The sequence below is a fragment of the Copadichromis virginalis genome, linkage group LG18, assembly GCF_057382275.1.
Source record: "Copadichromis virginalis isolate Kocher_CV1m ecotype Utaka linkage group LG18, C_Virginalis_male_GT1.1, whole genome shotgun sequence".
Lineage (NCBI taxonomy): Eukaryota > Metazoa > Chordata > Actinopteri > Cichliformes > Cichlidae > Copadichromis > Copadichromis virginalis.
The window spans coordinates 12,508,782-12,524,805 of NC_140635.1; the positions used below are offsets into that span (position 1 = coordinate 12,508,782).

General features: G+C 38.4%; 1 protein-coding gene across 1 annotated transcript in view; it reads right to left on the reverse strand.

Annotated features, from left to right (window-relative positions):
• Positions 1–355: 355 nt before the first annotated feature.
• Positions 356–16,024, reverse strand: part of col11a1b (collagen, type XI, alpha 1b) — a 79,968-nt gene continuing 64,299 nt past the window's right edge. The window contains exons 47-67 of the mRNA XM_085438555.1: positions 15,150–15,203; positions 14,326–14,379; positions 14,137–14,190; positions 13,818–13,871; positions 12,562–12,669; positions 12,327–12,380; positions 11,998–12,051; positions 11,574–11,627; positions 9,426–9,479; positions 6,660–6,767; positions 6,481–6,534; positions 6,155–6,208; positions 5,474–5,581; positions 5,161–5,214; positions 5,038–5,073; positions 4,898–4,951; positions 4,264–4,519; positions 4,009–4,121; positions 3,675–3,743; positions 3,061–3,294; positions 356–1,928 (exon numbers count right to left, since the gene is read on the reverse strand). Coding sequence (XP_085294681.1) covers positions 1,782–1,928; positions 3,061–3,294; positions 3,675–3,743; positions 4,009–4,121; positions 4,264–4,519; positions 4,898–4,951; positions 5,038–5,073; positions 5,161–5,214; positions 5,474–5,581; positions 6,155–6,208; positions 6,481–6,534; positions 6,660–6,767; positions 9,426–9,479; positions 11,574–11,627; positions 11,998–12,051; positions 12,327–12,380; positions 12,562–12,669; positions 13,818–13,871; positions 14,137–14,190; positions 14,326–14,379; positions 15,150–15,203 — 1,827 coding nt within the window. The 3' untranslated portion in view covers positions 356–1,781. The remainder of the gene's footprint in view (positions 1,929–3,060; positions 3,295–3,674; positions 3,744–4,008; positions 4,122–4,263; positions 4,520–4,897; positions 4,952–5,037; positions 5,074–5,160; positions 5,215–5,473; positions 5,582–6,154; positions 6,209–6,480; positions 6,535–6,659; positions 6,768–9,425; positions 9,480–11,573; positions 11,628–11,997; positions 12,052–12,326; positions 12,381–12,561; positions 12,670–13,817; positions 13,872–14,136; positions 14,191–14,325; positions 14,380–15,149; positions 15,204–16,024) is intronic.

A 16,024-nucleotide genomic window follows, 5' to 3' on the forward strand; every position in this document is an offset into this window, starting at 1 on the left:
AAACATATCTGCTGCCCGTTTTAAGAGGTTAAAGGTTTGACTCAGCATGTTGTTGGACAAAACATGTAGCTTTGGTCGTAGATGTGCTTTCTCTTTTTCCCATTTTTTGATAATGCATGTTGTTTTTTAGGTAAGTATTGTAACGTTTTGGTGTTTAACATTTCCTCAGTATTTACTATAGATGCCAGTGGTACAGTTAGGAAACTACTGTCATTCAATGTTGACAAGATCTCCGATTTTATGCACTGCAAAATCGTGGATTTTAGCAACACACACTGGTTGGATTAATTAATAAATTCATTTTTCTATAAATGACGTTTTATCTGTAAGTGGATCCAAATGATTGCAACATGAATTTGGCAAAGCACCAGACATTTATTTCAGTTGTACATAGGTTGTAAACATACTGCTATTACACAGGTTTCAAAGCGGTTCTGAAGTCTTTGCTATCATAGCTTTAAGCTAACGATGTGGAGAGGCAAACAGATCTTGATCAAAGTCAAATCTGAGTCAGAGAGAAAAGCTGGAAGAGATCACAGTGCCTGGGCTCGGCAGAATCAATCACATGAACCCAAACTCTTGGAACCACTAATCCTCACTAATCTTAAATTATAATGGCCAAGTTAAGGTAGTATGTAGAAGGCAGCGCAGAATCACAACAAGATCGCTACTTATTTCTTCACCCAAATAGCAACACAGACATTTTTGAGAATCCAGTTTTAATATTTTTAAATGAACAATTCAAGGCACATGAAAACATTTTGTCCATTGTTACAAAGAAAACATGAACAAGGCTTTTCTTGGAATTATTTCTTTGTAAAAGTTAGAAACCACAATCAAGTATTCAAACTTGATTATAAACAAGGCTGAAGAGCCAAATGTGTCCACATTTGTAACAGAGGCATCTAACGGAATAAATTCTGTCTTAAAGAATAAGCCATTTTTTGTAATATTTATATTCCCGTTTAATTGTTTTTAATGGCTTGGTTTCCAAACTGAGTTTTAATAAACAAAAAAAATAAAAAATGGTGTTTGTGTTGGGTGTTCCAGTTTCTTTTTAATCACATAAAAGTTCCGAAAGTTGTGTTATTTACAAAAAGATTACGTCATACTTACAAATTGCTCTTGTCAAATATAAAATAAAAAATAATTCTCATCAGATTTGTTCTTAACAGACATTAAATAGGTTTTATTCTAATGCTGTTTACCAAATATTTATTGAAAATTTCAGAGGCGGGGCACATGCAGGTTTTTAGAGTGGATTCATAAAGGAACAGTATTGTACAAATAATAATAATAATAATTACAGTTTAATCAAAAAAAAATTTGTAGCACCTTGAGTGTTTTGTGATTCTGCACAAAAGCACATCTGTGGTTGTATTCAGAGCAGCACCGGGAGCATCGAGAGAGGGAGGCGTGGTTGTAGGGGAAGGACGAGGGAGGATTGGGCTTAGGGGGAGTGGAGCCTCTCTCTGCTGCTGTAAGTGTGCCACCGTCCACCATGGCATCAAATGTCCTTTTCCTGATGTCATTCCCATTAGTAAGTTAAAGTCATGTGATTCTGGCCCTACAAGGGCGAGGAGCAGTTTCCCCTGGTCAGCGCTTTCATGACAGGGCCTGGGGGACTCTTCTTCTCCTTGTTGGAGTGGATCTTCTTGGCAACAAAAGAAAAGACAGGCTTTCGCTTCGCGGGGAGAGAAGATGAAGGTTGTCAGATCTCAGCATGTGGGTGTTAATATATACCCTCTGACCCTGTCCTTCAGCGGGGAGCAGGGGTGTGTCTAGCCAAGGAAACACACAGGTCCGACCTCAAAGCCAAACCTCTGGTTGGATTTCCCAAAGTCATTCAGCATGACGTCAATGATGGGCAACTGGTCGATGCGGGGAGTGTTGATCTCCAACACCGTCTTTGAATAGCCCTGCTTCGCCTACAAACACAAAAGGGCGCACAGGGAGGCAGATATTTTGTTAAGGTGGTTCAAGTAAAGTAAACTAACCATGTTAACCCAATTTCCTTCATGGTCAACCTTCAGGATCAATAAAGTTTTATTGAATTGAATGTTAGCGCAAGGTACTAAATAATATAACATTATTTAAAATATAGATGGTTTTGGCACACGATACTCCTGAAACAACTGACTGATTAAATAACAAACAACAAATAATAATTTCATAGCTAATTAGTTTATTAGTCAAACATTGCGAAAAAACAAACAACAAAAAAAAAAAACAACATCAACAAACTAGTCTTCAAGCTACCTGATAAAAACCTTATTAAATTAATGCAACTCCAAAATAGTGGAAAAAATATAGTTTAAATTGTAATAGCTAACACATTACATGTAATATTACAAAAATTCGTACCCACGTACTGAATTCTATAATTATAGTATCGATTACATCCAGTGAAACCTAAAGTGACATTTGCCTTTTAGTCTAATACATATTTATACAGTGCTTACCAAATTTAACCCAATGTAAGGTTTATGTCCCAAATTAACAATATCAGTAATTACAGAAATCAATTTTTATGTTTACGTTTTGATCAAGATGCCGAGTTAAAGTTTATTAATCTGTTTTGGTGGTTGAAAGTTATGCTATAAAAACGGTACGCTGTGAACTCTCTGATCTTTAGTTTTTGACAGATTTGTAAAATAGTTGTGTTTTTCTGTTTCTGTGACAGTGGTCTAATAAATTTGTTAATCAATGTATGCTGTAGCCTCTGACACTCCGTAGACCTCCTATACACACAGCAAAATGTGTTTCACTAAGAATTAATTCATTGGATCCAGTTAAACTGATCACCATTTTGAAACAGGCTCTCGTTTTAGTTAAAGATCAGTGCTAACTGATCCAGTTATAGCATGTATCTACTTTTAAATGCCCTCATTGAGTCTATTAACCTTGCACTTGATCTCACTCTTACTCTATTCTCCCCAGGATAAAAATTACTTAAGATTTCTCTACAGCAGTCTACATATTTGTGAGGATTAATAGGATTTCATGGGATTTAGAAAAAAAGTTTAATTACAAACTGAAAGTTAGAAAATTAGTGTTTACCGAGCAGCCGTCCATCAGCGGCCTGATGAAGGGATTATTGTCATAAGACATTTCCTCGTCGTTGGAGCCCAGGAAGCGCAGTGCCTTGTCATAGCTGTCAGCATCTATATCGTGCCAGGCCACAGACTGATGGCAAATGTAGGTGAAGTTCTGCCGAGCTGAGGAGCTTAGCAGCTTCAGGAAGGTCATCTGCACTGGGTTGATGGCGTTGTCTGCTGCATCAACGTAGCTTAACTGGGGAAACATGGAGAGAATGAAAAAATCTGAGAGAGGGAGAAAGGATGTGGTAAAAGTTGGAAAGAAGAAATATAATTATGGTAATGAGAGATGGAGTGAGGTGAGTGAAGCTGAAAAATAGTATGAGACAGGAATGAAAAAATGAAGTAACAGGAAACAAGTGGAGGAACAAAAGGAAATTGAGGAAAGGTAAAATGCAAAGCATATGAGAGGGAGATGTATAACAGGGGAAGAAAGGAGAGATGTTGGTGGGAAAGAGTAACTGTTAGCAAGACAATATGATAGAAGAGCAAAATTGAAAAACTTATCTGAAAAGGATGTGAATGTCTACTGGGAGGTAATAGAAAAGAAAATAAGAGCTGTGCGGGTTGACTCACGATTTTGCCACGCTTAAATTCACTGAACCATGAACCTGGAGACTCCTTAGGCCAGTTAGATATTCTAGCCTGCAATAAATATCACACATTAATTAAATGAATTACCAAACTAGTAAAGTGCTAGTATTGCCACTGCTGTAAACAGACATTTAACATATAACTGCAAATAGCACTAATCTTTGTCAATACCCTACTGAACAGGGCTATGTAATTATAATGCATTATTATTATGATTATTATTATTATAATAAAGCAGATCAATTGTTGATTGACTGCGAGAAAAGGATAATATGTTGGCTTCAACTGTATATAATCAGGTGTCAATGTCACTTGCCCCTGTGGATTTCTTGTCTGGGTAGATGCAGGTTTCTCCACCTGCTGTGAAGTTACAGAACACTTTGATGGTGTCTCCTATACAGCCCTGGTTTGGATCAATCCAGTATTCACCTAAGAGAGAAACAGGGACATACATAAGGAGGTGGTATGATGAACAGCTTGAAAAAGACTGCTTAACTATGTAGAAATACACATTTTTTTCTACTATAAGTCACTTATAATATATAACTAAATGTTAAAATCTCAATTTTACCATCTGGGAAATCAGGCTGGCTAAGATGCAGGTCATTGCAGGTCCTGGCTGGGTTATCTTGGGTGCCCATTGGGAACTTCATGCGCTCAATGTCCTGTTTGAGGTTGTTGAGAGATCCAAAAACATCCTCCATTCCCTCCACGCCATCAACGCCGTAGTCTGCCAGTGGCTCATCTTCCTGCATCTCAGCTTGCCTTCTGGTCTTTCGGGAAGACTGCTGGATAGGCAGGGGCTGGATGACATCAGCAGGTGGACCCTGCAGCACAGAGGTTAAAGGTCAAGTGGAATTTTTGTAAACTACACTTTTCTGTCTAACAGTACAAAAGTCTAAAAAGTTCACAAATCACAAGGTGAAGAAATGACCTGTGGGCAACTGTTCAAAACCAAAGTACTTCATTCACAATAATAATTACAATTAAGGAGCCGGAACCATGCCATCATGTTTTATTTAGAAATTACCACAGTAATTAATAGACTAGAAAAATATTTGCTGATTAATCCCCATGATTTACTAAACCAGCAACTCACTAATTTTAGTTTGTGAAAAACTGTTTAGTAACAGTCTTTATTGTTAATGTAATGTAATGTTAATGAGCATTATGTACAATGTATAATTTAATGACAATAAACTCACAGGTGGTCCGGGTGGCCCAATCAATCCAGGGTCTCCCTTCTGACCAGTTGAACCCTGAAAACAAAAGTCATCATTGATTTATTTTATTTAAAGGAAGCCTCTTCTTTTAAAAACAATGCAGAAGAAAGATTACAACTTACAGTTGATCCTTTTGCGCCCTTTTGTCCTTGAGGACCCTGAAGGGAATTAAGGCAATATTAACAGGTGAACAACACTGAATCAAAGATGGAAAACATGTTTGTTCGGCAAGATTTGTAACTTACAGAAATTCCAGGAGGACCAGGAGGGCCAAGAGGACCCGATTGACCATTAATGCCCTGAAAATTTAAAATAAATGATGTCAATCAACATTCAGTGAATAGATGTGTAAAATAAGATATGAAGTCGTATCTATTCAACTCAAAATGTCTTGCAGTAAAGGCAGTGACAGATAATCCATTTTCATTATTGATTATTTGCAACAAAGTGGCAGTACAAGAATAATTATTAGAACACAAACAAACTGATGTTCAGTGTAACTTAACAGGCTTCACATTTACTGTATAAGCTAATATAATGACTCTATGGGATACTTACAGACTCTCCCTTGCCACCTGCAGTTCCCTGGGGTCCAGGAAGACCTCTGTCTCCCTTCTCTCCAGGTTCACCAGGAGGTCCAATTAGACCAATTAGACCTGGGTGACCCTAGAGCCAGAAGAAGAAGCCAAATCAAAATATATTAAAGGGGCACGAAATCAATTCAAAAAGAAGATATTTTTACTAATTATGTTACATCATTTTCATATCGGCAATATTTTAATGTTTGTACATTTACGACCAACAAGAAAAGTAAATATGCTAATTCATATGTGAGTTTGTTCACAATGACTGGCAAGATGGCCTTAACGCTGTCTTATTTCTGCATATAAATAATTAGTGTGTTTATTGCAGTCATCATATTTAACAATGGTGGTCTGTCTCAGCACCTGCTGGTGAGCAATGTTATGACCATCTGCTTCTGACTACTGCATGCTGGCATTAAACCAATGACCATTACGAAGATGATATTATTGGGCTTATACATATTCATTCACTGCATTAAATCACTGTGTGAAAGACTCCTCACAAATCAGAGCCTTTCTTCTTCTCACTGGGAGTGTGAACAAAGAGACAGGCCGAGATATTTGCTTACTTCGGGAGCTTCAGATAAGGTGCATAAGCAGACACAAGAAATATAAAATAAAGCAATTTGAGATTAGCATCGTAATAATGTCTTGCCTTCTCTCCCTTGTATCCAGAGTCACCTTTCATACCAGGAAGTCCAGGTGGTCCCTGTGGAGAGAGAATCAGGTTGTCAAGTCTAACTGTCAGTGTGAAATGAATTCACACTGTCTTACAATGACAGCCGACACTGGTCTCTGCATTTGTGTTTACTATTCAGTATCTTCTTTGCAGAGCTACAAAACTAACGATCACACCAAAAACTTTATTGTGTCATAACAATCCTGTTGAAAATGGCTGATTTATAAATATTATGACTAGAAAGCAGTTCATATTCCAGATATTAAAGTATTATATGGGGGCGGTGCAAGGAAATGTCTTACAATAGGACCAGGAGGGCCATCTTGACCGGAAGCACCAGAGAGTCCTTGCTCACCCTGAAAATAAGGAAAAATAGTATTTTTTATAATTAAATAAAACAATTATTAGGAGATTTGCCAGTAATACTTGCTTATAAAATGTATAATGGTGCAGAAAATGTGATTATCAAAGATCCACTCACAACAGGGCCAGGGATTCCACGAAGACCCTCAGCACCAGACTTTCCAGGGGGACCTTGGGGTCCCACAGGTCCAGTTTTCCCAACAGGTCCTTCTGCTCCAGCTTCTCCCTGTAAAACAAAGTAACATCAGTCCTTATCATCATCTTCATAAGTCATTCACGAGTAGTGTACCGTTTGAAAAGCAAACTTCTGGAGCACTGTAACAAAAAATAATTTCCCCCAGGGATCAATAAAGTATTCTGATTCTGATTCTGATTCTGTAGGCAAAAAAAAGAAAGAAAAAGAAAACAAACAAATCCATGTTAACTGTATTTAACTTTCTCATCAAATGTATAAAACAGATGGTCTTTGGATATTATGCACACTTATATACAGCCATGGGTAGCAGATCCAAACAAAACAAGAACCCACATATTTATTCTGGCAATTGTCAAAACTTTGCAGGGACCTTTGCTTTGCAATACAGGCAATAGGCTATATCATACCGTTCACGGTAATACCGGTGTAATGTTGGGCAACGATAGGAAAATGAAATATCGCGATAGAATATGGGTAAAACACGCATGCGCAGTGCCTTTGTTTACATACGCACATGGCGGCGACGCAGAATGAGAAGAGCGAAAGTGGATCGTTGAATGAAACGGATGAACCAGAATTGGTTTGTAAAAATGATGCAACTTCAGTGGTGTGGAACTGGTTTAGCTTTCATCCGTCAGATACACAACAAAGCACTATTTTTGGTAGAGCATGCTAGCAGGTCGTCGTTATTACCGTGTTTTTTGGAAAATACGGCACACTTAAAATCAATCCTTTGATTTTTCTGAAAATCGACAGTGCCCCTTATAATCCCATGTGCCTTATGTATGAATTCTGGTTGTGTTTACTGACCTCGAAACGATTTTATGTGGTACACGGCGCTTGAAAATCTGTCAAATGTTTCAGTATGTCTTTGCTAAGCTACGAAGCCACACCGCTTGATGGATTGTCGGAGCATTACGGCTATGGTAGACAGGTGCCTCGCGGAGTGATACGTACTGTGCTTCAACATAATATTACCGTATTGTGTGTATAACCTCTTTTTAAGTTTTGTGGATTTTATACATGGTTATGCTGAGGATATGTCGGCCAATTTCCACTGGAAATGCCTTTTCGTTAAACTGTCAACAAGGAATTTGCATTTGCACTGTTAATTTTTTATATAACTTTAATGCACTTAAAAAAGCTGCTTGTTAAAGTGAAAATACATTGATGTTTTATTTTTTTGCACTAATAAAGTTGAGGAGTTGTAAAGTATTTTGTCTAGTGTCAATTATATCGTCAGTTATATCGTTATCGCAACTTTTCAAAAGTATATTGTGATAAATATTTTTGGTCATATCGCCCTGCTCTAACAGGCAAAATCCTGTGGTACCAACACTATATGACCTCTGTCCAACTTGATAATTAAACTAATCCTGTATCTCAAAGTCATACATTTCGATATTCTGAATGTTCTCTGCTGCAAAAGCTTAGAGTGGAGGGATTTGAGGATTTGCGACGTCAAAACAGACCAAATGTTACCAGGTCACATCTGCTGTCTCTGAGCAGGAACGACAGGTTTTTATGTATTGAAGTTCCAGAGATGTCATATTGACTAGGATGATAGGAGGAGCGGATTAGATTGTTCTGACAACTAATTAGGCCTGGATTTGACACTCAAGGATCACCACGCAGGCTTTGGCTTGTCTCCGTCAAATCAAGTGTAATCCTTTACCTCAGTGTGGATAGAATGTGCACTTTGTCCATATGTCCGTCTGTGAGTGTGTGCGTGTGTTGAAAATAAGTCAGAGATGGAGACTGACAAAAATACAAAAGAAGTGATATTTGTCATGTTTTCTGTTTGTGCAATTCTTTAAACCGTGTGATTTGTGTACAAAAAACCCCCAACACAATTTAAAACTTTCAATGATTTTTAAACTCTTTCAATCATTATCTTTGATTGTTTTGTTAAAGTACACAATTTTCTGCACAATCAAATCTGTTGACAGTCTCAGAAATAAGTTGTTGCTATTAATTTGTCTATTTGTGTGCAATTCAGCTGAAGAAAATGTTAGAGCAAAAGCTTTGAATGGATGTAGCTTGTTCTTTCCAGAATTTCTAGACATTTCTTTTTGCTGGAAAACATTTTTGCAAATATTTTAAAAATTTGGCATTTTATTTCAACATGCAAAGAAAGACATTAAGGAGTTGTGACAATCTTGTTGGCTCACAGTTGCTTATGACACATCCAGCAGTTTTGGAGCAGCCTTATTACTCATGTGGAGTCCTTTTTTTACTAGCAAATCCCTTGGCTGTTTTTGGTCTCTGCCAAATTCTGACTGAAATATCTTACTCTTTAAATGGTCCACTATGTTCAGTAGCTATTCAGTAGATTTGTCTATCTGCCATGTGGTCGTGAACAATGGATTTTTTTAGCCTTTTTTAGTGAAATCAACTGAAATCATGCTAACATTTTGACATATTAACATAATCAAATTACTGTACTCAAAAAAGTTGAAAATCACTATATAAGCTGAAGGTGAAGATTAAGATGACAAATCTTTGTTCATCAGTAAGAGAAATAGCTTTCATACTTCATAGGATCAACACGTTTATTATATTCATAAGTTAGGTTAAATGCTGTAATATAGTTATAATTACCCAAACTTTTAAAAAAATTAAACAGTATATATTAACACCGTTCAAAACACGATTATAATTTACAAAATCCTACTTTCTCTAACTTACCTTAGATCCCTTTTCTCCTTGTCTGCCTGCCTGACCTGCTGGTCCAGCGGGTCCCTGGGAAAAACAAAGTTTAAACAATATGAGGATTTTGTAAGCACATACTTGGAAAACAAATCATTGTAAAACCTGCTAAAAAGCACACACCAACTGACTTTGTCCCTAAAAGTAAAATGATCCAACATTTGCAAAACACACAGCAGTTTCATATACATACTAATTATTTATCTGAAGCATGCTCTGACCTTGAGTTACGCAGTACCAGGCAACATCATTGCAAGAAAATTGTCCTACATTCCAAACATACTGAGATAAAAATGCATCAGCATTTTCACCAAACAGCCTCTGGTCAAAACCTTGTAAGTGGGCTGACATTTGCCATTACAACCCATAATCAAATAGACCAAACAAAAGCCACCAGTCCTCAATGTAGGTTACAAGCACTGGCAACTGCGTATGTGCATTAGTGAATGTGTGTCTGACTGTGTGGATGCGGCCATGTGTGTGTGTGCACCCGTGCGTATGTGTGCTAATGTAGGCAAGCAGCCACATGCATCATTGAGCACCGAACCTGAGTCAATTTCGAGGAGATATTGGGCAAGAAACTAACGCAGAATTACCTTGGAGAAGGATGAAAAATCATATCGCTAAGTCTATTAATATGGACATGCAACTGGGGTCTAATTTGTTCTCCAGCCTCTGCCACCACCAAACTACCCCTTTGAATACAAATTCTCTGGATAAAAAATGTTTACCAGGCCAACGTTTTTAAAATGCACGCGCATCCATTTTATCCCAAGACACAGAATCGCATCTAAAACATCCAAACTACTGCGCCTGATGCCTAACGAATAACATTTCTAGCAGTAAAGCACCACCACCACAGGTAGATATAGTTTTTGGAACCCTCAATCTCAGATAATGCTGCAATATCTATCCAGTGATCATTTTTCTGTCCAAGAACCCACAGGGCTGTACAATGTCTCCACACAAGCCCTTTGTTGCTGATAGGACTGAGAAATGAATGTGTTTAAGCCATATCAGAGCTTTTTAATCACAATTCCTGCAGTCAAAATACTGCTCAAAAAAAGAGTACAGAAAAATGGCACTGAGATATGTTTCTCCCCTGTGACAATATCAGACTGCTCATTTTAAAGCAAAAGTTATTCCTCGAGGTCCTTAGCTGTAGATATAAATATACTTTTTTCTGCCACTAATCTGTGCCAGTGGTGATGCTGGCATTCAATTAGTCCTGACTTGGTGCCTTTTTCAGAACCACCTAACAAATATTATGTAACATTACTATGAAACACTCTGGAAATTTCCATAAAAGCAAGTGCTATCTCCTAATCATTGGTATATTTTGTCCTACAGCCCATCTCGTAGGCACTGAGGTCAGTTGTTACAGCTTTGAGGGAGTCAATTTTGTGGTGCCACAATATTTTTATGCCAAATCCTCTATCATATGAGTTTTGGCGTTTTTTCTGTATCATTATAGGGTCTGTACCTTACAATATAAAGTACCTTGTGATTTGGTGCTTTATAAATAAAATTGAATTGGAAATGTGTGGAATCGGTGCTTGATTGGGCATATTCACTGGCACCACACTGCTGGCAAAAAACCAAACAAAAAACCCCAAAGAACTTGAAATATGAAAGTGTCCTTCTCTCTTGTCACACTGTGGCAGCTTTTAATATGGTACATTAACAACATGCTTTATTGATAATTGTAAAACATTATTACCGTAATTGAAAGGCATCATAAAAAAAGCAGCCCAAGTGAAATGAAATAATCTCAGCTGAATTCTGGTGTGAATGAAAGGGTGCAGAGTGCCTGAAATTATAGTGACAAGTTCATTTACTGACATTAGCAGCAGCAGCAGTCCTACTCTTTCACTCTTGCTGCCAGTCAAATTCACAATACGCCAATACTGTCCTGCAGTATGACTGCTCATGGAAATTACTGGTTACTCTAGGATTTAACTAACGGAACAAATTTCCTGTGAAACCATGGATCAATTAAAGACCCGAGTATGTGATCATAAATATGTATCACCGTGCCGTGGATAGTAAAGTAGCACTAAGCATGTTAAGAATGCTGTGCCTCGAATCAAAGTATCATCGCATGCATCATTTTTGAAATGTACTCACCCTTTTGCCAGGAGGTCCTGGTACTCCAGCTTCACCAGATGGACCTGGAGGGCCCTAAAGTAGAATAGACAGAACACTTAACTCCACTTCATAAAAATGGAGGGTGATGTTACATAATGAGATATCTCTACATCTGTAAAAAGAGATACCCAGTTTTAAAGGATGGATATGAAACAGTTTTTTGGTCTCTTTTACACTCACTTCACTGTGTTATTACTAGAGCTTCCTCATTGTAAACTGTATATATTACAGCAGAAGTAAATTGAAATTGTTTGTAATAGACACTATTAGAAATTTTATCTTCATTTTTCCATTACTGTTATTTTTAATGTTAAACTCTAAGAAAGACTGCGACTAACTAATGAAAGAGTAAATCCTGCTCCGTTCTCTCACATTTACAGTAATATGATAATGTTGGACTTACTGGCTGCCCAGCCTCTCCATCATCTCCTCTGTCTCCAGGCAAACCATCCAGACCCTAAACAAAATACACAAATGAGGCAGACAAAACACCATTAATCAATTATAGTCCTGAGACACAATATAAATAATATCAAAAAGAATTTTCACAGATAAAAAGAAAAGGTAAAGTTATAATACTGAAAAACTGATCATATTTTCTTTGTTTTCGAGTTAACTGACAATCATTAAAATCCACTAACTCATAACCATAATTATTATGATGCATATACATCAAATTCTGTGATACTGCAAACATGAAGCCACTGATTGAGGGATAAATGCAGCACTTACAGCAGCACCAGGCTCACCAGGGGGGCCAGGGTCTCCTGGGAAGCCGACAGGACCCTGCAGACACATCGAGGCATTGAAAAAAGTGAGCTTGCTTCACATATTTGACATTGTGTCAACAACAGCTGTGGCAGAAGAAAGCTCGACTGAGAAATATGACACAATGACGCTGTCGCTGGCAGCTCTAATAGTGCATCAGTCATGGATGCGTGTATGTGTTTTTGTGCAGCTGACATACAGGGTTACCCTTGGGACCATCATCTCCAGGGGGTCCACGTGCACCGGCGGGTCCAGCAGCTCCTGGGGGCCCAGTTTCTCCCTTCTCACCCGTCTCTCCTTTCGGGCCCTAAGGAAATATAAATCAATGTCTTGTCACCATGAAGACCACATAAGAGCCATCCATACTACTTTGACAATAGGATACTAAATATGGAACAAGTCAAACATGTTATTAAAGCTGTCACTCCAACTACCATCAAAACTTTCACAAAACTGCCCAGAAGAGGAGAAAACTGAAAAAAAGCCCAACTGACTGAACTTTGAGCATCTATTTCAAATGAAAATTTCTATTTTATCCAGCAGATGATAAAGCAAATTAGTCCAGCATAGTGTCTGACTGTAGTAATAGCAATCTTTAAGCATTGGCTATGACTCAGAGCAGCAGTTGAAGCATAATTACAAGCCCAGAATCATTAACTGGTCCACTAGAGCTGAGCAATGCTGGAGCAAATGCCAGCATGGCATCTTTAAAGTTGACCTCATTGTGACGTGCAGCGCTGGAGTCTATCTGTCACTGTACACAGAAGCGAGGCAGCAACCGGATACGTCAATACATCCTGACAGACTCAAGGTGAGGTGTCCCTTGCTTTACAGAAGCAGTGGCTTAGTCTGGATTGATGGCAAAGCTCTGATCTAAGATGTTCGGGATGACTACTGTGAAAACTTTTCCTTTTTTATACCGTAAGAAAGGAAAGCTGAGACCTTGTTTGCGGGCGAACACAAGGTGCTGCATCATAGAACACATTTTATGCATATTATGTAAATGAAATCGCCATAAAAATGTAATCAACAAATGTCATACTTTTGTCACAGAACATAAGATATTCAGAATTTTACCCTTATTGCAGCCTAGCATGTGATGGTAGATGAATGACACAATCAAGGGTGGAGCGTAGCAAATACGGCTGAGCTAATTATCTGCTTAAAAGCCCTCAGGTTGCTAGCATATCTACACATTGAACTAGATTAATCAGAGGTAAAAAATACTTAGAGGGACCGTAGAACAGCTGACAGCTGAAGTGTCATCTAATTACACAACTTAATTAGCTGTGCTAAGCAATATTTATAGGTTGATTGTTAAAACAGTCCCAGTTGCACAAGAACGCAGAGTGCTAGACTGTGTGGCAATCTCTGTTTAGATGTGTATAAGTAGTCAGTTCTCATGGCTTTGATGTTAAAAACGCTGTCTAGATTGAAACAAGAAAGAGCACTTACTCCGATACCAGGCTCCCCAGGTGGTCCTGGGTTGCCAGCCTCGCCGGTTTCTCCCTGTGATGTCACAGTGATATGTGAATTAGTTTGTGAAAAGTTTATTATCACACTGACATCAAACAGTCCAGCTTTATCAGCTAATTAGCGTATCAACTGACAACTCAGTGTTTTTTCAGTTTGTGTTTTAATAGCAGTGTCCTTGAGAAGTGGAAAGAGAAACGGCAAATATAACGAACATAATTTCAAGCAAAACTTACCAAAGAAAAAGATAGAATTTTATTTCTAGGAGCTGAAAAAGATATGAGCAATATTTGGTTCTTACCTTTTCACCCACACCTCCCATTGTACCAATACTCCCAGGAGGACCTTGTGCACCCTGCAGATAAATCACAGAGACAGCAGTGAGTACAAGAATCTTATGAAAAGAAATTGTTTAACAAGCTGTAATTTTTAAAAAAGCTAACTGTAACTGAAGCCTAATGGAGGACAAAGAAAACAAATATCAACTTACACTGGCTCCACCGGAACCCTGAGGACCTCTGGGGCCAGGAGGACCAGGTGGACCCTGTCAAAAGGCGAGGAGAGAGCGTATGTCCTTTATTAGGTAAACTTGGGGCATACGACTGCTGTTCAAACCTTTTGTTGGTGAGAGGCAACCAATCAGAAGAAAGAAAGAGTGTCCCAAGAGAAGGGCATTAAAACGCGTTGTTTCAAAAAGAGTATGAAGTGAGAGGCAGCACTGAGGTAAAAGCTACTCTCGGAGAATTAACATAAAAAATATGGAGTTCAAAATAAGGATAAACGGCCCCCTTCAGCGATCACTTCTTCACTCTAACACATTGTTTTCTTCTTTTATAGGATGTAACTTTAATAATAGCATTGTCATAGCTGCTGTCTTACTTGCAGATGCAGTAGCAACAACATCAACAGACATGTCAGACCCACTGTTGTAGTTTACCACATTTTTTATTGTGCCTTGTCAGTGTCAGACACAGACAGGGAGAGAAAAAACTAAGCTGCTCTGCATCTGTGTTTATCGTGTGTAAGTGCTGGTGTGAGATTAAAACAGCCCTTCATGCAAAAGCTTGTTTGTTCTGACTCTTAAAAGAGTGAACAAATAATACATGATAAAACACGATGCAAAACACAGTGCACAGAAACAGACCACACGCAAATTTAAATATTTGGAATGCTTATGTTCAGTTCTTTTACATATGCTATGCAGCTGGTGGAGCCGCCAGACTCAGCTCCAAGCCAGAACTTCTAAACAATCAGCACAATTTCTCACTTCACTGGCTTATTCGTGAAAACAATACGAAAGAGAGCTGCACTCACCATTGGTCCGACGTCTCCATTCTCTCCCTTCTCACCAGGAGGGCCGGGCAAACCCTGGAAAGCAGACAAATTTTTCAAAACTCAGAGAAAAGGTCATGCGAGGCAGCACTCGAGACAAAACTGTACATTCGAAAATCCACTAATGTAAAGACACATACAATTTTGCTGCTCATTAACAGGTACTTTCAGATGATGTGTATTGAATAGTGGGGTTGTAGTGTGCAACGCAATGGAGAATGCATTAATACAAGCAGAACCCCAGCGAGTAAACACACAATTAGTCAAAAAGGACACCTATTGTAATTAAAGGGTATTGGAGGCTTGGGTATAATCAGCCTGTGTAAATTGCAGGGTGGAAACGCCATCCATCTACGTCCACAGGAAAGTGGAAACAAAGGGGACAGCCGAGGCGATGCGTATTATCCAGCTCTGGGATTCAATCATGCTTGACTGAAACAGTATGAATACACCTTGGGAAGGAGGATCTTTAACAGAAATGAAGAAGCTCTCACTTGCTGTTGTAGCTTATTGTGTATTGGCATAATTATGGATATTATGTGTTGTGTTGGTTTAACTCCGGTGATGGAGCATGCATAATCATAAGGTGGGTGGAAAGCAGCGGTAATGATAAGTTACTCTAAAATGAAAATGACATGCATATCGATCACTGCAAAAACATACGTGTAGTTTCAGTCCATTTTGTTGATTTACTGTACCTTTGTAATGACAGGAAAGGCTTATTTATTACAGAGCGTGACTGGGATTTAGACATGGTAATAAAGCACAAGAGTTGTACTAATGGGAAAATAAATCAAGCATCAAACAATTCCATGTCTAATGCTTTGAAGTGACAGGCGTCGATCAATATCGGACTT